At 41.0% G+C, this 25839-nt stretch overlaps 1 protein-coding gene across 1 annotated transcript in view; it reads left to right on the top strand.

The window, feature by feature from the left end:
• The window catches only part of fam189a1 (family with sequence similarity 189 member A1), a gene marked incomplete at both ends in the record, with an annotated part of 118476 nt that overhangs the window by 44831 nt on the left and 47806 nt on the right, over positions 1–25839 (top strand). The window contains one exon of the mRNA XM_083891801.1: positions 6421–6477. Coding sequence (XP_083747927.1) covers positions 6421–6477 — 57 coding nt within the window. The remainder of the gene's footprint in view (positions 1–6420; positions 6478–25839) is intronic.

Raw genomic sequence — 25839 nt, 5'->3', positions numbered from 1 at the left:
TGGAAGATGGATGAATGGATGCATTTTGTTTATTTATTTCTCGTCTATGCCAAAAAAAAAACATGTAAAAAACAGAACTAAACCAAATATCTTTGATTTGTCGACAAAGGTGCTTGTGTTTACCGTTTTATTGATCAACAGCTCATCAACTAATTGAAAAACATAATCAATACATGAATCGATAGTTAAAACAGATGTCAGGTGCAGCCCTAACACACACACACATGCTTTTGTTGTGTGGACATAAAGCATTCCCGAGCCTTAACCATCACAACTAAAATGCTTAACCCGAACACAAACCCTAAAACTAGGTCTCCGGACTCCTCAAAAAGCCAATTACATTGATGTTGCACTGCCACACTCTCCTCACAAGGTCACAAAGATAGGTTTTGCTTGACAACTGGTCCACACAGCCCACTTAAGACATCTACACACACACACATTCATACATGTTTAATGTGGAGAAAACCCCTAACACTGGACCTGGACTCTGTGAAAACACATGATGACGCACAAACGTGTGTGAATTCCTCTCAGTCAGCTACTTCTTCTTCTTCTTCTTCTTCTTCTTCTTCTTTTTCTTCTTCTTCTTCTTCTTCTCTCCATCGTCTGAGTGAAGCAGCTCATTTACACCCTTTCACATTTGCTTTCTGGTTTGGACAAGAAGAAGAAAGTCTTTCCACAGAGTCAACTCCTGTCTCCTGTCAGTGCTTCTTAACACTGAGTAATCGGACATAACGTGCATGTGAAGGTGTGTGTGTGTGTGTGTGTGTGTGTGTGTGTGTGTGTGTGTGTGTGTATGCATGCGTGCGTGTTTACCCCCGACTGTTACACATGAACAGTCAAGTGCTTTCACTTTCACCCACAGAAGCACAATCACAAAACAGGTCTGTGTAGGTCCTTATCGAACCAGGTCGTCGTTGTCTGTAAGCTGTTGAAAACAGTGTCACTGAACTGGACTTTCATTCAAAAGAAGCTTCTTTAGTTGTGAAAGCTGGTGAAACCCTGACATGTAACCCCTGTGAGACGTGGGTTGTGTTATTCTGTCTAAGATGGGTCTTGTGAACGTGTTTGTCCTGCTGAAATTCTACTAAATCAAAGTGTTAAAGCTCACCTAGAGTGGTCCTGTTGCACATATATGTTAGTTATGGAGGTCTACTTACAGACATTAACTTGTTTTTATGGTCAAAAACCTCCTAGTTGCTGTAAACGAGCCAATAGAAATCGTCTTTTTTGACTGTGTTTCCCAGCCGAGAGATTTGAGACTCAACTCTCTCACTTAGAAGACAGAGTCTTGTGATTGGCCTGTATATTCAGCACACCCGCTCTCAGAAGCACAGCTCCCCCCTCTGGAACGGTGGATGCACTGCTACTCATTATCAAAACATTGTTTTAACAATGTTTAAAAAATAGCTTCTTCACAACTCCCCGCCGCAGTCCCTTTTATGACTTTGACCCGGAGTCAGACCCAGAGTCAGAAGACACTGTCGCTCGTGAAACATCTCCACAACGGACGTTATTCTTCTTCTGCGGTTCAATGTACGCAACCGGATGTGCCCGGACTAGTGCCCGGACTAGTGCCCGGAGCAGGAGGATCTGCTGTTCAGGAGAACCGGGGTTTACGTAACTGGACTGGGTTTTTCCAGAGATCTTGCTGAGCCCGAGATTACAATAAAACACAGCGTTCTCAGCAGTGGCTGAACTGTTTGTTTTGAACCTTCAGGGCTTCTTAAACAAGGTAATGACGCAGATACACACTAAAAAACAGCGTTAATTGGACTTATTAAGCCTAGGTCCGCTTTAAAGTGAGAGCTTTGAGTACAAAGAGTGATTCAAAAATGTGGTGCCATGCTGGAAAGCAGACTTTACTTTGTCCTGCACAACAAATGTGTGCGAGCCCTAAAAATGACCCAGCTTTTAAATTTGGACTGCAGATAGGAATCATAAGAGAGACACACATCAGCTAGAATGGCTGCAGAATGTCTCTCGCAGTCATATTACAGAGCTGCAAAGTGAAATATTTGCACTCAGTGGTAGCCTATGTGTGAACCCAGCAGAGTCTGCCAGCAATTTGATTTGTCTCTCTGCAGACGCGGCGGGCGAGGACGCCGCCGTTTTGGCCATCTCCAGAATCTGCTGAAAAAAAGGGAAGCAATTTCACAAAATCCCTGGTGCAGAGTAGAGTCGGGCTCATAGCGAGGATGACGGGGAAGCGACGCCGAGTAGCTTTTTTGTATACACTACCGTTCAAAAGCTACCTATACAATTCTTGTTGTGTTTTCTACTAAAAGTCTCACTTTTATTCATCAAAAGAGTTGCAAAATGAAGAGAAAACATAGTAATTTTTGCCCTTTCGTCAAAGAACCAGCAAAACTGTTTTCAGCTGTGCTAACATCATTGCACAAGGGTTTTCAAGGGTTTTTTAATCATTGAATAGCCTTCTAACGCGATTAGCAAACACAATGTACCATTAGAACACTGGAAATGGGCCTCTATACACCTATGTACATATTCCATTAAAAACCAGACGTTTGCAGCTAGAATAGTCGTTTACCACATTAACAAAAGTGTATTTCTGATTCATTTAATGTTATATTCGTTGGCAAAAAGTGCTTTTCCTTCAAAAATAAGGACATTTCTAGTCGGTAGTGTGCGTCCAACATGAATAAATAAAAAAACGACAGTTTCTTACGCAGCTTACATATATGCGAGTCTGCCATGTTTTAGCAATAGAGTTGAACTTGACTGACTGATCGAGAAGAGAGGAAAAAACAACATGATTTGCTTAGAGTCATCTCGTGAGTGGGTGCATTATTAGCGAGACACGTTTGTCTTTGATTTTGCTCTAAAGTGGAATTTGAGGACTCTCTGGCTCCGAAACTCGCATTCTTACGTGTCCTTTGTGTGTTTATGTGTGTGTGTGTGTGTGTGTGTGTGTGTGTGTGTTGCACTCAAATGAAATATTGATGCTCCGTGCACCAGGTTAAAACGTGTAACAAGGTGGGTGAAGAAGTGGAAGATTGTCTTAGAGACTGAAACAAGACGAAGGGGGAAATAGAAATAAGAGAGTTTTTGTGCGGTGAAAGTGAGCGGTCCAGGAGTGAGAAATACAGCAGAGGTGTGGGACAAATTAGAAAGGAAAAGATGGGCGAAAAATAGAAAAGGTGGCCATCAAGAAAGTCATTGGAGAGAGAAGAGAGAGGCTGAGGTGAGGGAAGATGGGGAGAGAGTGTATTGGTGTTTAATGGAGGGTGAAGACGGGATGAAAGGCAGAGAGAGCGACCGTGGAGTAACAGAACACTGGAGGCGATGAGTGCCCTTTGTTCACTCACATACAGGAGATCACACCTACAGAGCTAAGCAGTGAACGCCACGCCCCGCGTGAAACGTGCTGAGGAAACCAATGTTTTCTCCTCTAATGTAAACTTAATCAGACATGTCATTAAAAAACAGTTACATTCACACGGAATGCAAACATACAGTCTGTGTTAATGACGCCGGCTGAATCTGGATTTAAATCAAACAGACAGAACAGTAACAGATGGAAGTAAAACAAACAAAAAAAATACCATGGTGTATATTGAGAGGGAAGCAGAGAACCTCACAGCATGATGTTCCAGGTTAATTTGAGTCGTTTCATCTCAGCATCGAACTGCAAGGTAACTGGTTTCAGGCAGATGGAGCACACAATGTAAAAAAGACAAATTAGTGCTAATGGTGAAAACATGGAGGACAAAATAAGTCCCGGAAAACAGTTGAAGATGAAGCACTGCAGTCACACAGCAACAATAACAACAGTCCTTCACAGTAAATGAAAGATTGTCTGACCTGGCAACGTTTTCTGACAGGACGAGACATTAGAATGTTTTACCTTGAATTTCATTGTGATTTTCTCAATAAATAAAGTGTCTGATCGTGAAACCATTTTCAAAGAGCTGACTCCAGGGTCTCTGCAGGTTTCAACAAGTCAAATTTAAGACCTTTTAAGACGTTTTTAAGACCATAATGAATACAATTTAAGACCCATTTCACTTACCCATCTTATGCAAGCAATTCTGCTTAGCTGAGGGCTTTCGTTAAGTTTTCTCCGCTGCTATGCTAAGCTGTAACACACCGCGGCGCGCTCACAGCACACTAGCTAGTTGTGCTCGATAAATTCTCACCGGGCAGCACAGGTGGCCGACAATAGTTCCGTGTTACAGTTATGTTATCACATCCTCAAAAATAGAAACTTTTCAAAGCGAGACTGAAGTTTATGCATGTTTTAATTAAAACTTATGATAATAGATTTTTAAGACCTTTCAAAACTGTATTTAGGATCTTTTAGGAGATTTTAGGAGAAATTTAGACATTTTAAGGCCTTAAATTCAAATTATTGGATTTAAGACTTTTTAAGACCCCTTAACTCCTTAAATCATCTTCTTCTGTTATTTACGTCCTCTATTAAAAATCTGAATATCCTGAGGTCTCAGCCTTAAGCTGCTAATTTCACTGAAATTAGCAGCTGGTACAATGTAATGCATGTATGGTGGACCAGGTTGTGTAAGCAGTGAGTCACACTTAACAAGACGCTGAGATCATGTTAGAATAGATTTTAAGATCCAAACCAACTGTGAGAGAAAGAAAATGTGCCATCACACATTGCAGTCCCAGAAAAAGCTTACTGCCTTTTCTGTCAGTCGTCCCTTCAAACTTTATATTTTCATCCATTTGCTGCAAGATGAAGAGAGAGAGAGAGAGAGAGAGAGAATGTAATATGTGGAAGAGAAGCCTGGACACCAAAAGTAAAAAACAATAAATAAATGCTGCCGTTGAACAATATGTGTTCGCCTTCAAAGTGGGGAAGTGGAATTCAGTACCAGTATTTTTATTTTTTTCTTAGGGTAAATAACATTATAGTTGGAATGGAAATGGATGGAATGGATGAAATGTCATCAGTTTTGCATAGATTTCATAACTGGCAGCACGGCGATCTATTTAACAGGTTCCTTTAACATCATTTTTACTTCAATAAAGGACTATAGTGCACTGTGCAAAATACAGGGGGGTCTAGGGGGGTTAAACCCCCCTGACTAACACTCGAGACCCCCTGAAAGCCTCAAAGGCAAAATTTGAGGGGGGTCTAAACTAGGGCTGGACGATTAATTGAATTTTATTCATGATTTTGATTTTGGCTTCTCATGATCATAAAAACATTATAATCGAAGAAAAACGATAAATGCGCTGCATGGCACGGTGTGTTTGTAAATTCCTATGCTCGAAAAACACCTTGAATGCACTTATGTTACGTGCAGCTGCAGCAAGCGTGTGACTTGTGTTGAATCTTTTTTCATATATTTTGGAAACTCGAGATCTCGACTTTGAAACTCAAGAATTTTTTCCTCATGTCACTTTGGGGGCTCCGTAATTTCTGGCTGTTCTTTTAAATTATATTTAAAGTTGCGTTTTGGTGGTTCAATAAATAATCAAGTTTCGAAATCACTGAATATGGTGTCTATTAATCATGATTTCAATATCAGTCAAGAATAATTGTGACTAATATTTTTTCCATAATCGTCCAGCCTGAGTTTAAACATGTTACAGTGTCACTGAAAAACATGTTTTGTTTCCTAAAGATCTTTGTCATTTCAGTTTTACATAATATGATCTACGTACATATTACACTTTGCATGCTTTCTTATCCTTTATAACCAGACAAAATGCAAATTATTTTATTTGTAATTTTGTATTTTTAATGTTTTAATGAGTTGCTTTCCAAATGGCGCTGTGGAAAAGACCCACACAAGCTCACATCTGACAGGGAAAATAGCCAATACTGCAGCGTGGCACCTGGGGTGGTGAAACAATATTGCGATGGCAGGAACCGTATATTGAGTACATAAAAAATGCAGATTCTAACAATAAAAATGTGTTACTACAGTTAACAGCTTCATGGTTTGAGAGGTCTGTAAAGGTCTGTATCGGACTGATGTGATATCAGCAGATACTGGAGTTTGAGACGTCTGTATCAGACACAACAAAGTGGTCTTGTACTTAAAAACACTTTTACAAACACGTATATATATATATATATATATATATATATATTTAATTTCTGCCATTAACCCACTTAAATGTTACACACTCACTCAACCTTTTAAAAGTCATGAAATTATTGCAAATGAAAATCTAATCAGTCACAGCAATTTTAAGAGGACTCCTAATTAAAAGGACACCCGTGTTTGCAAAGTGCATCCATAAGTGCATTGTTAATATCTAATATATGGCTGTCCATTTAAAGAGTTTATTATAGGAAATAATGTGGCGATCGAAAGGGAAATATAAGCAAAACAGAAAGATGAATCATACGAATGTGTGTCAACGTAATTGTTAGTATCATGCGCCTCTTATAGTGCCTTCTCTCTGGGTCTTCTCTGCCAGGTGCTGCTCTCTGGACTGATTGGAGTGGTGTCGTGGAAGAGGCCGCTCTCTCTTGTGGTGAGTGCGCACACACACACACACATTCTTGCACTTGCTGCATACTGAGGACCAGGTTGCTGACAAAGTGAGGACCAGAATTTCCACTTTCCACTAAATCAACACAATTACAAATATCTACTTCATGAATGACATCTATAAAGAACCACTGGGTGCAGTACCATAAAATGTCTGCAGGTGGACCCGCAGAGCAAACTGTGTGAAAAAGCTGGGTTGGAAAAAGTTTTTTTATAGCATGCATAGCAGTATAGCATGTTTACAACCTAAGGAAATAATTTAAATGAAAACAAAGCGAGGACCGGCCAAAATGTCCCCACTTTGTAAAAATGATCTCACTTTGTTGGTTAAAAACCCTCACTGGTCCTCAGTATGCTGCAAGTGCAAGAACACACACACACACACACGCATTCTTGCACTTGCTGCATACTGAGGACTGGGTTGCTGACAAAGTGAGGACCAGCATTTCCACTTTATAAATCAACACAGTTACAAATATCTACTTCATGAACGACATCTATAAAGAACCATTGGGTGCAGTACCATTAAATGTCTGCAGGTGGAGCCCCAGAGCAAAACGTGTGTGAAACACCGGGGCTGGAAAACAGGGTTTTTGTACCTGTTAAAAACATATAGCATATAGCATGTTTACAACCTAAGGAAGTGATTTGAATGAAAACAAAGTGAGCACCGGCCAAAATGTCCTCACTTTGTAAAAATGACCTCACTTGGTTGGTTAAAAACCGTCAGTGGTCCTCAGTATGCCACAAGTACAAGAACACACACACACACACACACACACACACACACACACACACACACTCGGCTGTCAACCCTGAACAAAGCAGTAACACAAGAAGAGTTATTGCTTTGTCACTGTGACGTTTTGTGATTGATGGAGATGTGATGCCTGTACAACACTTTACCCACTGAAACAAATGCTTTATTACCTGTTGAAGACCAACTGTACATTCGTATAAAAACGCTCCATCAGAACACAAAGCGTGAGGCAGCTATGATTACTTGAGATGTTCTGCTTATAAAAACATCAAATCCATAACTAAATCAATCATGACTTCTCTAAGCCCATAAATAGTCCCCGGGGCTGTTGTGTTAGCTTATTAACACAAATGTGTAAAGCGTGCTGTTGCCGATCACGCGTGTCGTTTAGCAGCACAGAGACTGTGACGGTCTGTGAACGTTGGGAATATTCACACCGTGTTGTAATGAACTGAACCGAGATCCAGTTGTTGTCCGGTTTATGCAGCTGCTGACGTGGTCAAAGAAGTTCCAATTTTCGAGGGTTGTGGGGGCTCACTCTCACACTCACAGCTACAGCCTATTTAGTAGAGGTGTGGCAAAAAAATTGATTCACAAAAGAATTGTGATTCTTATTTACTACTATTCAGATCCAATATAAAATGTACCAGAATCCCAGAAATGAACGTCGCCGTTCCATTTTTGAACAGAATACAAAACAAGTGGGAATAATGGACTTATTCTATGAGCCAACTGTCACTATCCATTATTTGTGCAATAACAAAACCCTTGTTACAATAACCCATGTGCAGTACGTCTCTGCTGCTTATCCAAATAAATGTGCTCTTATAAACTCTGTGGCTCTGACGGCTTCAGCCAATGTTTTCACACTTTAACACTTTTACTGTACATACTTTACATATTCATATACATATTCTATTTATGATTCAGCTCTGTTTATTGTTTTAGAACTTAAAGCAGACCTAGAGTGGTCCTGTTGCACATATATGTTAGTTATGGAGGTCTACTTACATACATTAACTTGTTTTTATGGTCAAAAACCTCTTAGTTGCTGTAAACGAGCCGATAGAAATCCTCTTTTCTGACGCTGTTCCTGAGTCGCAAGATTTATAAATGTATTGAACATGGATGGAGCATCTCTTAACGTAACTTTCTTCACCTTTATCCCGCTGTAAACTGTCTCTTCTTCAGCCAGGTAACTTCGGCCCGTTTCCCTCATTAATTTCAGCAGCGCCTGGCGAGTGAAATTCACAGGGACTGTTTACTTTAGAGCGCCCTTATTTGTTAATTAAAATATTGATATTTGCTCTGGTGAAGGACAACACTATTAAAGGTGATTGTAGAAATTGTAGATTTAAGATCTGTGGTCAACATCATAAGGACATTTTCATTATAATCCAAATATAAAATCTCTATAAAGCAAATCCAGAGATTCTCCTCACTCTTCACACATCATATACAGTATGTTATTAAAAAACTGTAGAGTCATCTGTTCAGGATGTTTTAGGCATATCTTCTCCACACGTTGTAACGATGTATAATCCCTCAGTGGCCTTTATCAGCGTTTACCCGTAACTGCTCCTGCTCCTACACGACTGACTTTGATTTGCCAGCTCGCCGGGATGTATTTGTCACGTAAAAACGTGTCTTCTCTCGATGCAAGAACGCACAGGAAAGAAAAGCTCTCGTTAAGTTTCCTCAAGATGAGGAAATAAAGGGGAGAATAAGATGAGAAAGAAGAGCAGACTCCTGCTGTGAGGCTGCAGGTGAACAGGAGAACAAGACTGCAGCTAAAGCAGCTCTGTGTTTGTGTGACACTGTGAGGAAACTGTGAAAATGCCACTTCTCTAACATGTTTGTTGAACAGGGACTTTGATACCAGAGCAGCGTTTACATGAACATTCTGTCCAAACACTGATGAACAATGATGTTCATGGACATTACATGAATATGTAAAGTATGTACAGTAAAAGTGTTAAAGTGTGAAAACATTGGCTGAAGCCGTCAGAGCCACAGAGTTTATAAGAGCACATTTATTTGGATAATCAGCAGAGACGTACTGCACATGTGTTATTGTAACAAGGGTTTTGTTATTGCACAAATAATGGATAGTGACAGTTGGCTCATAGAATAAGTCCATTATTCCCACGCGCGTGTGTGGGTGCGTGTGTGTGTGCGCGTGCGTGCGTGCGTGCGCATGCGTGTGTGTTATTATTATTAAGGTTTATTTAGATAGGGACAGATACAAAAACATAGACAAGTCATCCGATGCATGCATCATAGTGTTTTTAGCTAAAGCTAATTCACAACACTGGTCCCTAGTAGGGCTTTTGAATAAAATAAAAATACAGGTTGACAGTATATATATATAAAAAAAAAAATAATAAAAAAAATAGAGTAAAAGGAGAGTAGTATACACTGTATACACACAGTATACACAGTAGTATACACAAGAGAACACAGTATACAAGCTAAAAATGAGTACAATATTACTCCTGAATTAGCCAAAGTAAAATATAAAATAATCATTCAAATTGGGCAAGGTGGTGAGTGACACAATTTTTCGTGGGGTGACAAAGTCTTTAAAGTGATAGTTCGGAATTTTTGGACATTAGACCTATTTTCCAAGTCAGCCGGTGTGATGGAGACGTCTGGAGACGTTTTCAAGAAATTTCATTCAGTTCTTCTAGTTGCTGAGTTCGCTGGTGCTATGGCTAGCTCAAGTCAATGGTACCTGCTAGCATGGCATTAGAATATTGAATAGAATAATATTTGAAACTAAACTAACGTTGCATCGCATGAATTTTTGAGGGACTACTTTCTCAGCAGCAGCGGAATCAGTCCGCCGATGCCTAATAAGAAGTATGACGTGCTGCTGCTGCTGCTGCTGAGACATAAATCCTTCAAATTGCGAGGTAAGTTTTATTTCAAACATTCTATCAACACAGATATGTACATCGATAGTCTGCCGTTACAATTGATTTGCCTCGGGTGAACTTTGGAGTCGGTATGAGTGTTTCTAATGCCATGCTAGCAGGTACCATTGACGGAGTCGTACCTATGTGATGGAGATGTCTGGAGACGTTCGCTGGTGCTATGCCAATGGGGGGCCTTACCTATGTTCCCCGGGTCCCATGTTCCCCGCTTTGTATGTGACCTGGGAACATAGGACCCTTTCTCTAACCCTAATCCTAACCCTACCCTTTTTCAAAAAAAAGGGTCCTATGTTCCCCTGTCACATACGAAGTGGACCTTTTTTGGGAAAAACGGGGAACATAGGACCCAGGGAACATAGGTACGGTCCCCCATTGACATAGCACCAGCGAACGTCTCCAGACGTCTCCATCACACCGGCTGTGTTGGAAAATAGGTCTTATGTCCAAAATTCAGAACTATCCCTTTAAGACATTTTTTGTCACTTTATAGCGAGTTTAATGAAGTTTATTTTATCTTTATTTATAAAAATTGGCCTGGCAAGTACTACCAGACAACACTCGCAGGGGTAACAGTAACCCACACATATACATGAAGTCTTAAGAAACTTCAAAATTGTCAGAGGGCAGAGACAGAGATAAAAGCATCCATTGTCAGTGTCTTTTGTTGTAATAAGTTCCACTCATTTAAAAGACTTGGTTCTGTGGATGTTAATGCAATTCGCAGAATGTGTGATATACTTGCTTTGCTGCTACTGGATGCAGTCGCTGGCTCAGATATAGATGTGAATGTCCTTGGAGAATTATAGATGAGTGTAAACCAATGAATATGAGGAGGACGAGTATGTGGGGAAGGTCATGTTACCTGAGGATAAAGCAGACACTGGTGAGTTCTGAATGAAACATGTGAACAGCAGAGCGGTGGATTGTGTCCAGTTCATGGAGAGTTCCTTTGCATGCATGTCAGTCGATCGTATCCCTGTAATCAAATCAGAGAAGGACGGAATTTTCTTTGTCTTTTGCTTTGACCTTTGATTGTGACATGTTTGCATGCAACAAGATAGGATTACTGTATTTCGCTTTATTGATATCAAGTGTTCAGTCTTGGTCTGGGAGTCTCTGTGCAGAGTTTGCATGTTCTCTCTGTGTATGAGTGGGTTTTCTCCAGTATTTTCCAGGCTGTAGGTGTGAGTGTCAGAGTGAATGATTGTTCTCTGTGTTTCAGTGGCGGATCTATGAAATTCTACATGGGGTGGCAGAGCGGGGGCAAGAGGTCTTGGCAGGGTGGCATGGGACGGCGCCAAGAATCCCCAAATGTAATAAATGGACAAACATAGAAATACTTTCAAACTAATTACTGTTTTTAATGAACAACAGGAACAAGCACAGTGAATCTCTTAAAAAGTAAAAGTATTAAAGCAGACCTAGACCGGAAGTTCAAATTAATGCTGTTTTTTAGTGTGTATCTGCGTCATTACCTTGTTTAAGAAGCCCTGAAGGTTCTAAACAAACATTTCGACCACTGCTGAGAACACTGTGTTTTATTGTAATCTCGGGCTCAGTGAGATCTCTGAAAAAACCCGGTCCGGTTACGTAAACACCGGTTGTCTGGAGCAGCAGATCGTCCTGGTCCGGGCACTAGTCATGTTCACCCCTCCCCTCTCGCTTGCCGTACTCCCATTAGTTTTGTCACCTTCCTTACGCGCACGCACACACACACGCACACACACACAGAGTAACCTTCACATTCTCCTTTTCCTTCCTGTGCCTCCATGTAACGCTCGACCAAAGAAAGAGACATGAGCAATTTTTTTTGCCTCTTATTGGGATCAAAGGAAAACATAGCAGCACTGAGGCATGAGTTGTAATTGATCACACGTTGTGCACAGTGAGAGCTGAATCCTCTTACCTTTACGGAACAGTCTGTACCCCGCAAAGAAGTCTATATTAGCTGCTCCCCTCCTTCAGATAGGTCTCCAATCCAAATCTGTTGCAGATTGTATTGCTCGCCTCTACCCAGCGTTGACTGGCAGGTGACTAATACACCAGCTGGCAATGCTGTAGCAGCCCATCTGCCAACTGTGGGAGTCCATGCGCTGAATTGTGATCCAGGATGACTGGAGTTCCTCCAAACCGTTTAAGACACAGTTTTCTTCTCTGACATAATTTGAATGTGGTGTGTGATCGGGTTAGGAATTCACTTTTATATATCACAATTCTTTTAAGTATGGTTACGGGAGGCATTAAAAACACTGACAGTTGTTTACGTACAGATTTTAGCTATTAAACAAAAGGCTAAAATCTAGGTAGGCTTATTGGTATTTTAATTTTAAAAAAAGAAGCAATTTTCCCATTGACCACAATAGTAAAAGTGTCCACAGGTGTGTCCTCGAGACATGGACACAGACTTTTATAGATCTTTATATTCTATATTTTTAATTTGTTTCCTTTTTGATAAAATCTTCCTAAATGCCATTAAAAGCCCAAATCTTATTTCCCAGAGTGATGTCACAGCCTGTGTACGAGCACAGCAAAATGCAGTCGTGGCGTCTCGGGAGCGGTGCAACTGTCAGGGAACTGTACGATATAAAAACTTTAAAAAAATATTATGATAAAGCGGGTTTTAGTTATTTATTCGTCGCTCATTAGCATTTATTTTCAATCAATCAATCTTTATTTGTATAGCCCACAGTTTACAAAACATAGTTTGTCTCATAGGACTTCACAGGGTTAGTAACATCCTCTGCCCTTAGACCTTCGACCAGGGTAAGGAAAAACTACCAGGGAAAAAACTCTTATAACAGGGAAAAAAAGATAGAAACCTTGGGGAGAACCACAGGTGAGGGATCCACTCCCTGACGTGCAGTAGATGTTACCCAAAAACAAAATGTGATGAACACGCGAATTATAGTTGAATATATTTGAATAAAAAACAAGAATCAGGAGTTATAAAACTACTTTAACACGTTGGTGTTGTTCCTAATAATAAACATACAATTATATAAGGGCAATCAGACAAAAACAACATGATTCCTGTAGCACATATATAGACTAATAGCCACGGTCAATTAAATAAACCCTTTTTATTGATCATTTTAATCTTTAACTGTATTCACTTCACTTTCATTGGTTTTGCATTTATTTACAAATCCATGGTTAAAACCCTACGCTAACGTGACGTCCGGTATTCGTGAAATCCGCTAGCGCACGTCATTAGCGTACTCCCATCATGCCTTTCACTGTTCATGGACGCGCCCCGAGCAAGTCGATAGAGCGTATCGCTCGTTCACAAAGCCGAGAGAGCATTTTGGGATTACTGCCGAAAGCTCTATGGGCCCCATAACCCCGGAAATAAACGCAGAAATCAAAAACTTTTTTGGCATATGCGCTGGGTGAGCAGCTTTATAGGAATGAATGGTGCCAAAGGGGAGGTGCTCTATCCACATTTTATTATACGTCCATGTGAAATCAGGATGTGCGGCATCCGTCTGGAACAATGATCCCTGCACTATACAGGCCGCGTAAGAATTAAACGAATATTCGAGGCAGAGTTTTTGTCTCAAACTTTGCCTCAGACTAAGTGACACAAACTTGCTAAACAACTAAAAAACAACAATTTTCTTGATGGACTTTGGCCAAAATCTGTCTTTCCTTCTTTTTCTGCTGGCAGCCATTTTAGACTCTCTGGCTCCCTGGCGCTGGTCGTATCCACGGAAACACGCTCACTCAGCAAAGTCAGTTAGATTTGTGCATATACTTCATATAACAGTCAAGTTCAGTCAGTAGAATTAGTTAACAGATGATTATTAATCTGCAACCATATTCTGAACGAACAGCTGTGTTCGTTGTTGTGCATCTGTTTATTTCGTGGCAGCGTTAAATAATTATTCTCTGGTTCTGAACCGTTATTTGAACAAAATACGCTAATTATACACAGTTGGGCATTTGGGGAAATGTATTCATTTAGTTTCTCGCTGGGACTTTGATGAGATGATCAACTGCTCACTGCTGTTTCCAGCTGTTTCAAAGCTCACAAATTAGGCTACTGGGTTAGGGAGTCACACGAGTTCCCTCGTGACCTTGACATGACAGAGCCAAGCTGAGCCACCGCTGCCTTTATCTTGAAAAGACGAGCATTAAAGTGGCATCGATCAAACTTTTTCATCTCACTCAGGGAAAGGAAAGGAAAGGAAAGGAAAGGAAAGGAAACAACTCTCTTCTTGGTTATGCTTCAGAAACACAGCATAATAATAAACAGGATTAATAGGAAATGCTATTTTCATTTCTCTCTTGGGGGCTTTGAGTTGTTGAAGAGAGACAGGTGGGTTATTAATAGAAAAGGTGAGACAGACTTCTTGCGCAACATCCTCCACTCTGACACATCACAGTCGAGACAACGCAATGCAGAGCGCAGCGTCTGGATACTCGGAGATGGGATCTGTTCACGTCTGAGTGGAAAAACAGGTGCACCATTGTGAGACGATGTGTTATTGAATACAACATTCTGTTGACCCCAGACTTCCCTTGTACTTAACGCCACATGAAAGATTTACCGATACCGTATATTGCGCTCGACGGAATAGAAACCACGCTGTGTCCGTGTGTTTTTTCGAAGGAAACTCTCCTCTCGCAGTTGATGTGAAACAGCTGAGAAACTGCTGCAGTTCCTCCTCCTCCAGTCCAGTCTGCTGCATTAATGCCACGGCAGATTTACTCTGCATCACTCAGAGCCGGGAGAAAGACAAGACTACCTACAGTCCTCTGTTATTTGTGACGGTGATGGATTGTGTGTTTGGAGGAGAAGAAAGACAGATGGAGACGGAGAAGTGAGGGGGGCGGGAAGTCCTTGTTCGCCCTGTAGGGAACAACACTTTCATTCTGCAGCTTATAGTTTCTGTTTCAACTCAACAAAACCATCAGCTGCCACTGCCTTGTTGTTGGTTCACGTGCAAACACCTTTTATGTTACAACATCAAATGTATTCTTTCTCTCACTGTTTCTTACATTTAATTTCATTTAATTAGATTTTACTACATTACAGTTACATATTTAAAAATAAATTGTCTGAATTTAAAGCGGACCTAGACCAGAAGTTCCAATTAACGCTGTTTTTTAGTGTGTATCTGCGTCATTACCTTGTTTAAGAAGCCCTGAAGGTTCTAAACAAACATTTCAGCCACTGCTGAGAATGTTGTGTTTTATTGTAATCTCGGGCTCAGCGAGATCTCTGAGAAAACCCGGTCCGGTTACGTAAACATGGGTTCTCCGGATGCAGCAGATCGTCCTGCTCCGGGCACTAGTCCGGGCACATCCGGTTGCGTACATTGAACCACAGAAGAAGAATAACGTCCGTTGTGGAGGTGTTTCACGAGCGACAGTGTCTTCTGACTCTGGGTCTGACTCTGGGTCAAAGTCATAAAAGGGACTGCGGCGGGGAGTCGTGAAGAAGCTATTTTAAACACTGTTAAAACAATGTTTTGATAATGAGGAGCAGTGCATCCACCGTTCCAGAGGGGGGAGAACCGGTGTTTACGTTACTATAACGGGATTTTCAGAGATCTCGCTGAGCTCAAGATTACAATAAAACACAGCGTTCTTAGCAGTGGCTTCAGCGTTTCTTAAACAAGGTAATGACGCAGATACACACTTAAAAACAGCGTTAATTGGAACTTCCGGTCTAGTTCCGCTTTAATCTCTCGCCATCCAATTCAAGTTAATGCACTTCTGTTAGGGTGGGCCAGCTGTCAATCATAGTGGCACTGGCCCACATTGGCCCTTATGTGGCTACGCGCCTGCATCACACACTGATTGCAGCAGAGGAGCAGGAATCTCTACACTTCTGTAAGATTTATAACAGAAGAACAATGGAAGTCTATAAGAATATAATATATAAGAATAGCAGAACAACAACAACTACACAGTTTGTGAGTTTTTTTCTCATCCAATTAACACAATGATCAATCTGGATGTGTGTGACGCGGTTACTCTCCAGTCTGTTCTGCCTAATTTATTTCTCAAATAGCTGAGCATTTTTTTCATACGCCGCTAAATGGTCAAATTAATTATCTAATCAAGAATAAAATGAGACCATTAGCAGTCTCTGTTTCTACGTCTGTGGCATTCAGAGACTGTGTGTGTGTGTGTCTTTTATTGGGTTGTGACGACACATTTTGGCTCAAAACTATCACTGTGAGGACACGCTGATGGCTGAAGGTTTCCTGATGATAAATCTGTGGCCAGTGTAAATCTGTGTGTAGCCTCCGCAAAGTTGTTTGCTTGTAGGATCATCGTGTGCGTACACATGTACATATACACACCACAGTCACCTGAGTCATAAGATGTGCATGAACACATAGAAACTTCTGCTCTGGATATGAAGGTAACGACACACACACAAATCACCTGCAGCATCATCGTAACCGTAGACCTTCTATTTACAGTCGCATAACTACAGCAGGACCTGCAGGACACTCGTGAAAGGGTGCATGAGCTGCTCTCTGTGACCCTGACATCCCATAAATAAATATTACAAAGAGAGAGAGAGACACACACACACAGAGAGAGAGAGAGACATCACACCAGTGGCGTAGCCAGGATTTTTCAATAGGGTGGACTTTTGCAAAGTAGGGTGGGCCACTATTTGTACTCTTTTTTTACTCTTTTTTTTTTTTACATTTCTAAAAAAATCACGTTATAGTCAGCAGGCCTACAGCAATTGTCCTGAAATTAAACAGCACATTAATTAATTCATCACATCAGACGATTAATGGCAAACAAATAGGCTACATCGATTAAAAACAGCTGGCGCCGGCCTCCAGGCTTGGATTGAGTAATACGCAGTTACGCACAAGAACGAACGAAACCAAAAGTTTAGGTGAGTCGCAAGGAAGGAGGCAGTGTTTGTCCCAAAATTAAATAAACATTAGATTTCACCACTTATTAGACGATTAATGGCAAACAACAATAGGGTACAATGATAAATAGATTTTTTTTGAGGCACAAAATGCATGCATATGTGATTTTAAAAGATCGAGTGCTTTGTTACACGGCCCTGTCAGACAGCCTGAACGCAAAACATTAATTCTGCGGTAGCCTAACAAAACAGAAAATAACAACTACTCGCTGGCGCTAACCGCTTACAGTTTCAAAATTGACCGTAGCGATCCCACGATGCAACGCAGTTGTTGTAAAACCACTGTAAATATCCACTTGTACAGTGCGGAACAGTGTATTTACAATAATAATACAAGACTGTCCATACATTTCCCATAATTTCCTATTGGCAATCACAATAAAAACACTAATACAATACATTGCTGTAACAATTTACTGTAGAAATGACATCAATTGCTAACAGTGTAGTTCTGGTTAAGTTTGGGAAAAAAGGCTTTGGTTCGGCTGAACCAAAGGAATGAATGTCAATGCAGTGTTGTTTGAGTGTGTGTGTGTTCATCTGAATACTCAACTCCCTCTTAGGTCATAGGTCATGCTTCCCACGGTCCATGTCCACAGAGAGCTGCTACACATTTCCTTATACTGTAGCTTTTAGTCCATTCATACTAATATGAGGGTCTGGGTCAGTCTAGCATTCCCCACATATGTACTTGATCTCACATTCCATTCCAGTATAGATGCAGTCTCCTTCCAGGAGTTTAGCCCCCATTTGTATGTCATTCGGCATACTTTCGGCATTGAGTTGACTACTGTGTGAATACTGAATAAGCAAGTAGTAACAAGCAAATGTCCAGGATTAGTGTCTCTTCTCCTTGGTCTCAGGGGAAGTTTATAGGCATCCCCTGTAACCAGGCGTCCCAGCTTGATAGACAGCCGGGACGATACCAGCTGTCTATCAAGCTGGCGTCCAACCATTATGTGTCGCGCTTACCGTCTATTACCCTTTAAAATGGGGCATCCATCCGTCTTCCACCGCTTTATCCTCCACATGAGGATAAAGTGTCCAATTTAGTGCTCTTATTTCAGGTTTTTGGACTGTGGGAGGAAACTGGAGAACCCAGAGAAAACCCCCGCACACACACACAGGGAGAACAGGCAAGCTCCATGCAGAAAAGCCCTCGTTCTGACTGGGTCACAAACCCAGGTCTTCTTGCTGCAAAGGCGAGAGCGCAAACCACTACACTCCTTTTCATTTGACATCATGTGAAAATGTGTACAGAAATCATAAATCCAGCGAAAAGTAGAAGCAAATTCGTATTGACTTCCATTCAAATGGAGTTCTTTTTGCGACTAACAGTTGCCCCCTGGTGACTGATAGATACTTTCTTTCTTTCTTTCTTTCTCATTAGCGTCACTTGAAAACTAAATAATACATCCATTTTATATATATATACACAGTCTATGGTCTGTCCTCACAGGGTCCATGTACACGTGGACATTTAGGTCACAAAGGACCATAGTGGATCACTCCTGTTTGTGAACATTAATAATGGACTGTCTTATGTATATACATTACGACAAACACTAGTGTTCCCTCTGAGGCTTTTCAATGTTTTATTCATGAATCGCTAACAAGAAACAAAAGCACAATGAGAAAGTGCAGCTTTTAGTCATCGGTGGTTTCATCGTAACGATCCCACAGTGGATTATTTATAGTGGTGTGTTGTTGTTAGCGTGCGCTGTAAATATGAATACAATGGTGGGCGTGCAGCTGCACATACGTAAGGAAATTAATTTGCAGTCGTGCATGTTTATGTTCTGCACGCTCTGAACATAAAGTGAACACATTTTCCTTTCTCAAACATCAGCTCATAATCATACTGAGCATCACCTCCCCCACAGGATACATAATCCAGCACCATCCGATAAGGTTAACCATCCCAACATACTCACACACACAATGTAGTGTGGCCTAACTTAACACTAGAACTACCATGGGCAGACATTTTGAATGCTTTTGATTTTTCTAGGGTGATAACTTTGTGGAAATTAAACAGATCCCTGGAACCTGGTCCCTGACTTCCCTTAAATATGGGTTTTTATTGTTTTAACAATATTAGATTGTTAAAGCAACAAAACACAAACAAGTTCTGGTCATCTCTACCTTTAACCACCATCTATCTATCTATCTATCTATAGTCAATTTAGAGTGTCCAATTAACTTCTAAATGTTTTTGGAAACCAGAGAACTTGGAGAAAACACAAAAAAGTCCTTGTTCTAGGTCGCAAACCTGGGTGTTTTTGCTGCAAGGCAACATTTCGAAACACAACTCTGTCCTGCCATCCCTTAACTTTATGATATTCATTCTTTTGAGCATATAGTCAGTCTCTTCCTCAGCTTATAAAATCACAAGTCTGGATTGTTTCTCGCTGTTGTTGTTGTTGTTGTTGTTTTCTTCTGCCGTGAACAAGCTTCCTCTATTATTTCTTGGTCAAAGGCTGGAGGTGAGAACTTTCTAGAACACTTTAGGTCTAGTTAAATGTATTATGTGCAATAGTAATTCCATTCCTAACCACGTTATCTGACAACCAACAAAAAGTTTGGTTTTAGATGAACAATAACACATCACTTTATTTCTGTTCTGACATGATGTAAACAATACTTGTGTGTGTGTGGGGGGAGTTTGTTCAATGTATTGTTCCCTCTCTGAATAGCTCTCCTAAAATCTCAAATGCTGTGTTGACAACATAATAATGATAAAATCACAGCGGTGAGAAACTCACTGTCGCTGTCACTCAAAACGCAAACACTGGCACAAAACAGTCTTGTACTTCTTTTCACTCCGCCATTGTTCAGCAGGGCACACGGGCTCCCTCGCTCTCCTCCCTCCTGTCACAACGCAACGCCAATCTCTTTCTCCGGCACAGTGAGGACTGTGTGCGACATTGCGGCGATTGTGTTTTGAGCAAATGGAGGCATTGGAGGCAAGAGCCACCAGTTTATGTCCCACAGTTGACTGGACAAGTAGTGCTCTGTGGTCACTTGTCAGGGACTTGAGATTGTAATTGTGGTCTGCACATAATCCTGTCAGCCATATTTCACAGCCGAGTGAGATGACTGTGCATCACGACTGCAGTTGCAAAGCTCTGACTGAACACTGAAGTTCTATTGTTGACATTTCAGGTAGAGACAGATGTACTGCTTCATACGGAAGCGTATTGCATTCACTTGAAAAAAAATAATAATAATAACCCTAACCCTGTTTTTCTTAATTAATTAATTTTCGGTTTGATTTTTTGAATATTTTTTTTTTCTGTTTTTCTGACTAATATTTTTTTTCCCCTGTTTTTCTGTCTAATTTGTTTCTGTTTTTCTGAGTCATTTTTTTTTCTGTTTTTCTGAGTCATTTTTTTTCTGTTTTTCTGAGTAATTTTTTTTTCTGTTTTTCGTGCTAATCTATTTTCCCTGTTTTTCAGAGTAATTTTTTTTCTGAATTATCGAGAACTCTCGAGAGAACCTCCAACCTGCAAGTGACTCCCATACACCCATGGATATACATCCATGCATACACATATGGTGACTCCTTCCCACACATACATGCCTCATAAATGATCTACCGTAGCGGGTCAATTAAGGTAAGGCGTGTAATTAGTTACACACAGGCTATGATACTCTAGTTAGTTATGTTTTGGACTGTATCCTTCTATCGTTTATGACGAACGTGTTTATGGGCATGATTTCAGTTGTCAGGTAAGCTAGAAAAAATTTTGCACGAAAAACAGAAAAAAAAATTACTCCGAAAAACAGAAAAAAAATTACTCCGAAAAACAGAAAAAAAATGACTCCCTCGAAAAACAGGAAAATAATTAGACAGAAAAACAGGGGAAAAAAATATTACTCAGAAAAACAGAAAAAAGATTTTTCAAAAAATCAAACCGAAAATAAATTAGTGAGAAAACAGGATTTTTTTTTTTTTCAAGTGAATGCAATACGCTTCCGTAGCTTCATAATGAAGAGTCCAGGCATTTTGAGACTGTGATTGGCGAAAACCAATGTGTGCTGCACTTACGTGTTCCCGTAAGATATGCGAATAACAGACAGACACACAGATCCATCCATTATCTACCGCTTTATCCTCCACCAGAGGGTCGCGGGGGGTGCTGTGCCTATCTCAGCTGACATTGGGCGATAGGCGGGGTACACCCTGGACAGTTTGCCAGTCCATCGCAGGGCCACATATAGAGACAAACAACCATTCACTCACACTCTCACACCTACGGTCAATTTAGAGTGACCAATTCACCTAATCCCCATATTGCATGTTTTTGGACTGTGGGAGAAAGCCGGAGAACCCGGAGAAAACCCACGCACACACGGGGAGAACATGCAAACTCCTTGCAGAAAGGCCCTTGTTCCGAAGTTGTTCCAAACGGGGTTCGAACCCAGGAACCAGGGTCTTCTTGCAAAGGCAGCTACTCCACGCTAGAGCCTTCCGTACTTCTATGTCCTTTTCTGAACTTTCCATGTTTGAGCCAAGGTATTTGAAGCGCTTTAATTTAGCAACGTGTGTTTATTTATCTGAAAAGTAGGTTTCTGTAGCTGACTATTGGTTAATTGTGGGTTCTTGATGTCAACTGAATAGAATTTTACAGAGACCATTGTGTATATTGTGGTGCAATCTTGGCAACAACACGCTGACAAAATAATGAGATGGAGAGAAAATCGTATCTGTGTGAAGGCAGCCTGTTCCAAACGTGGCCCATGGGTCACATGTGGCTCAAAAGCCAATCTTGGACTGGTGCAGCCTGTGGTCCCACACCAGAAACACTATGAAAATACATCATTCAAAGAATCCTGCATTCATTTCTACAGCCTTACTGACTATAAAAGCAGCACTCTTTGTATCCTAGTAACATTTTTTAACCCACAATGCTCCACATGTGGTTGTAGTAGCTTGTGATATGATCGAAGAATTGTTATAACTCAGAAAAAAATTACTTCTTTGTCAATAATGACTGCTGAAATTGTGTGGCCCAGCTACATTTCTTTAAAGACACTTTCTTTTAAAAAAGTGAACAGCCATGGTATCGGCTTTGTTGATTTTTAGTGTGTGTTTGATTCAGGCCTCCATGTCTGCACAACCTGGCTGAGGAAGTGTTTGGGTAGGATTTAGATTCAGAGTGCTGGGTCTCTCTTCAAGGTCCACTTACATGTGTAAAGGAACATACCACACAAGCTACAGCTGCAAACACAACATGCCATGAGTAGCAACACAGATCTCTCTCCTCCCTTTTTATCAGTGACGGCGTGGAAAATGGAAGGTGAAAGCCCTGAATGTGCACAAATATTAGAGCTGAAGTTTGTTTTCATTAGCCATGAATGTATTGTCCATGATGAATAAAGCAGAGATCCTGTGAGGCTGCAAGATAAACGAGTCTTGAAGATATTGATTATTGATTATTTCACATGATTGAGTCAAACAACTTGAGCTATGAGATGCAAGGTGTATTATTTTATAATGTAAAATTTAAGTGACACACAACATTTTCCCATGGGTGTTGTCCTGACGTAAACACTAACACTTTTCCTGCTTAAACATGTCAAAATGGTGGTTGTGTAAAGCCCAATTTATACTCCTGCGTAAAGTGCTCTGCGTAGGTTCCGAAGAGCCTCTGCGTCGTCTCCCACTGCGCGAAATATTTTTTAAGTGTCCGTCACTCCGTCAAGGGACATCGGAGACGACAAGAGCTGCGATTGGTCCTCAGGACAGGCCGAGCTAAGCTGCTATGTGCCGGCTCACAGTGCGCACCGAGCGTCCACAGAGGCGGAGCTGATCACCGCCGACAACGTCGCTACCAAACTATAAATACGTCATATCTTTATACACAAACCACATGTTTCGACTCTAAATGGCCAATTTCTCGCCTCAAATTATCTTAAAACTGCGTTCCGTGACACAGAAAAGTGAGAAACAGCCACTGTTTCAACAACAACAGTCTTTCTCTCTCGGACACCATTGCTCACTGTAGCCAAAAGCACAACAACCTTGCGCAACGACCCCTACTGATCGGGCGGGAAATTGCAGCGCGTATCCTTCCACGATGCAGAAGTATGAAGGCTCGAGGTGTCTCCGTGGTTACGCAGTTGGATAACGCATTACGCAGTCGGAGAAGTATAATGTGGCCTTAAAGGTTGTCCATTCCTTATCAACGCTGAAACAGGAGCACCATAAAACGTCTTTTTATGGGTTGGGCAGAACTTCACGTCCTGGCTTATAAAACAACAACATATTCTGCAATAGAGATGCAGATTTCTTCAATTTCCTCTGCAGTCCGCCCTCTCATACTTGATGGAATGCAGATTGGTTTCTCCCTCTCTGTTTCTTTTTCAAAATTTGGCAACCGTTTTCCCTCGTGCTAGTTAACAGCTCTCATTATAATCAAAAAGTCACACAGCGAGGAACGAAAAAACTGTGAGCTGCAGTTCAGATAATCTATGGCGTGTGAAAAGCCTTCAGTTAAGTGCTGTCTGTCTTCCTGTAAACACATGTAGGTCCACACGCAGAGACACTGTGCGGCACACAGAGAGTCTCGTGCCATGTGTAAGTGAAAAATATTATTCGGCCTTCTCTAAGGTTATCAGCTCCCATTCCTAAGCACAAGCCTAAACAATACAGGACAGCGCCTGCTGAAACTGTTGTTGTCACATTGACCTCGGTACAGCACTGTTGTCTACAGAATTCGTCTCTTCATGTTTTCGCTGAGCCTGACCAGAATGGGGCAGAGGACTGACGCTACTGCGCAGTCCTCCCCAAGGTCAGCTCCATGTATCAGCAGAAGAAGCACCTTTAAGTATCCTAACTCTGGGACTCACAGGCAGACTGACAGAGGACGCCCAACTGTTAACATACTTGTTTTATGTTCGGCGTTGTCTCAGTTCTCCTCAGATCTGAGCTGCTTCCAATAAAGCTTTTCAACTTAACTCATCTCTGACTCCAGGAAACTCCATCTTTGGTCGACTCACTTAATAATCAAATCTCCGCAACACCATGATGCACACATGCATTCGCATTATTTAGACTACATATCCGTGTGCATTGATTCTAGATCAGCCGTTGGGTGTGTGCATCGTCTGCCTCATTGCAAATCCAAATAGGCCTGTTATTCTTTGACTTGACCCAGATGGTGGTGGCTTTAGTGGGAGATGTAGCCCATACTGCCGACTGAGATGAGCCCCGCAGGACCACCTGTCAGGAGCTGCTAAAGGAAAACAGACAGGCTGTGTGTGTGTGTGTGCGCGTGCATGTGCACGTGTGTGTGTGTGCGCGCGCATGCGTGTGTGACAGACAGTGAGCGATCAAAACAAAAGTGCATACGTGAGTGAGTGTGTGAGCTCAGTGGAGGGTGATGTTTGTAGTGCAGTGGGAGTGTGTACAAAGAGGAATCTGTAAGAAACAGTATTGCAATACTTCAAACATAAGGATCTCAAAAATAGAGTTGGGGCTTTATGATTTTATTGTTAGGTTTTATTTCTCCACTTTTAAGTGGAAACTGGCAGGAGGAGGAGAAGCTCCTCGAATTAGAATTGAACTCACTCACTCACTCACTCACTCACTCACTCACTCACACATTGCTTTATCCTCCACATGAAGGTGACGGGGCTGCTGGACAGGTCACCAGTCCAACACATAGACACAACAATCATTCACTTTCACATTCACACCTATATCTAAAGCATTGGTTCTCAAAGTGCGGCCCGGGGGCCAATGGTGGCCCGCAGAAACATTTCTGGCGGCCCAAAATGAATTAAAGTTGATAGTTTTAATCCAGGAGGTACTAAGCTTGTTAAATGTTTATTGGACATTACTGGATACAGACCAATAAGTGTAAACAAAAATACTGGGTATTTACCTGATTTCTATATGGTGAATTTTAGTGTATTATTGGGTTATAAGCTGGTAATAAGCAGGTAGCTACAGCCCCCAATTACTAGCTATTTACCCAGTAAATATATGGTAACAGAAATGTGTTACTTGGTATTTACCTGTAATTAGAAGGTAAGAACAATGGCCAAAATACTGGGGAATTACCCAGTAAATTATAAAGCGTTATTATATTAATGCTTAAATTACATTATATTAACGCTTATATTACTTAACGCTAAACTGTAGAACTGCAATCTGGTCATTAAAATGATTACAAATGGGATTTCTTTCTGTTTTTTTTTTTTCCTTTTTTTTCCTTTGGCGGCCCTCAGTCCAATGTTGGGTTCCTAAATTGGCCCTCAGGTATCAAAACTTTGAGAACCCCTGATCTAAAGTATACTATATGTTTCACCTGTAGTAAAACCCATGCAGACACAGGGAGAACATGCAAATTCCATGCAGAAAAAAAGATCACTTAAAATATTGAGAATTGCGATTCTTATGTGAATCGCTTTTTTTGGCACAACCCAATTAATTAGGGAATTAAATAATTGAATCACAATACAGAAAATGAAAGTTAGCACGTGTCAGTGAATTAACCTCCATCACTAATAATAATAGATATTCTAATAACTTTATTTATATCGCACCTTGATAGTGTTTACAGTGATGTCGTAGAAATAATGTCTTCCTAATCTTTAAGGAAAAAGTTTCCACTTTAAACTCAGTATAAAGCTTCGCTGCTGCATTCTGGACGGACTGGAGACGGGGGAGTGATTTTTATTTAAGACTTCACACTCCTCTCTTCCCACATAAATATCTTATTTCACTGA

This window comes from Microchirus variegatus (assembly GCF_963457635.1).
Source record: "Microchirus variegatus genome assembly, chromosome: 6".
NCBI classification, from domain to species: domain Eukaryota; kingdom Metazoa; phylum Chordata; class Actinopteri; order Pleuronectiformes; family Soleidae; genus Microchirus; species Microchirus variegatus.
The sequence above is the reverse complement of the archived record's forward strand: the minus strand, read 5'-3'. Positions and strand labels throughout refer to the sequence as shown.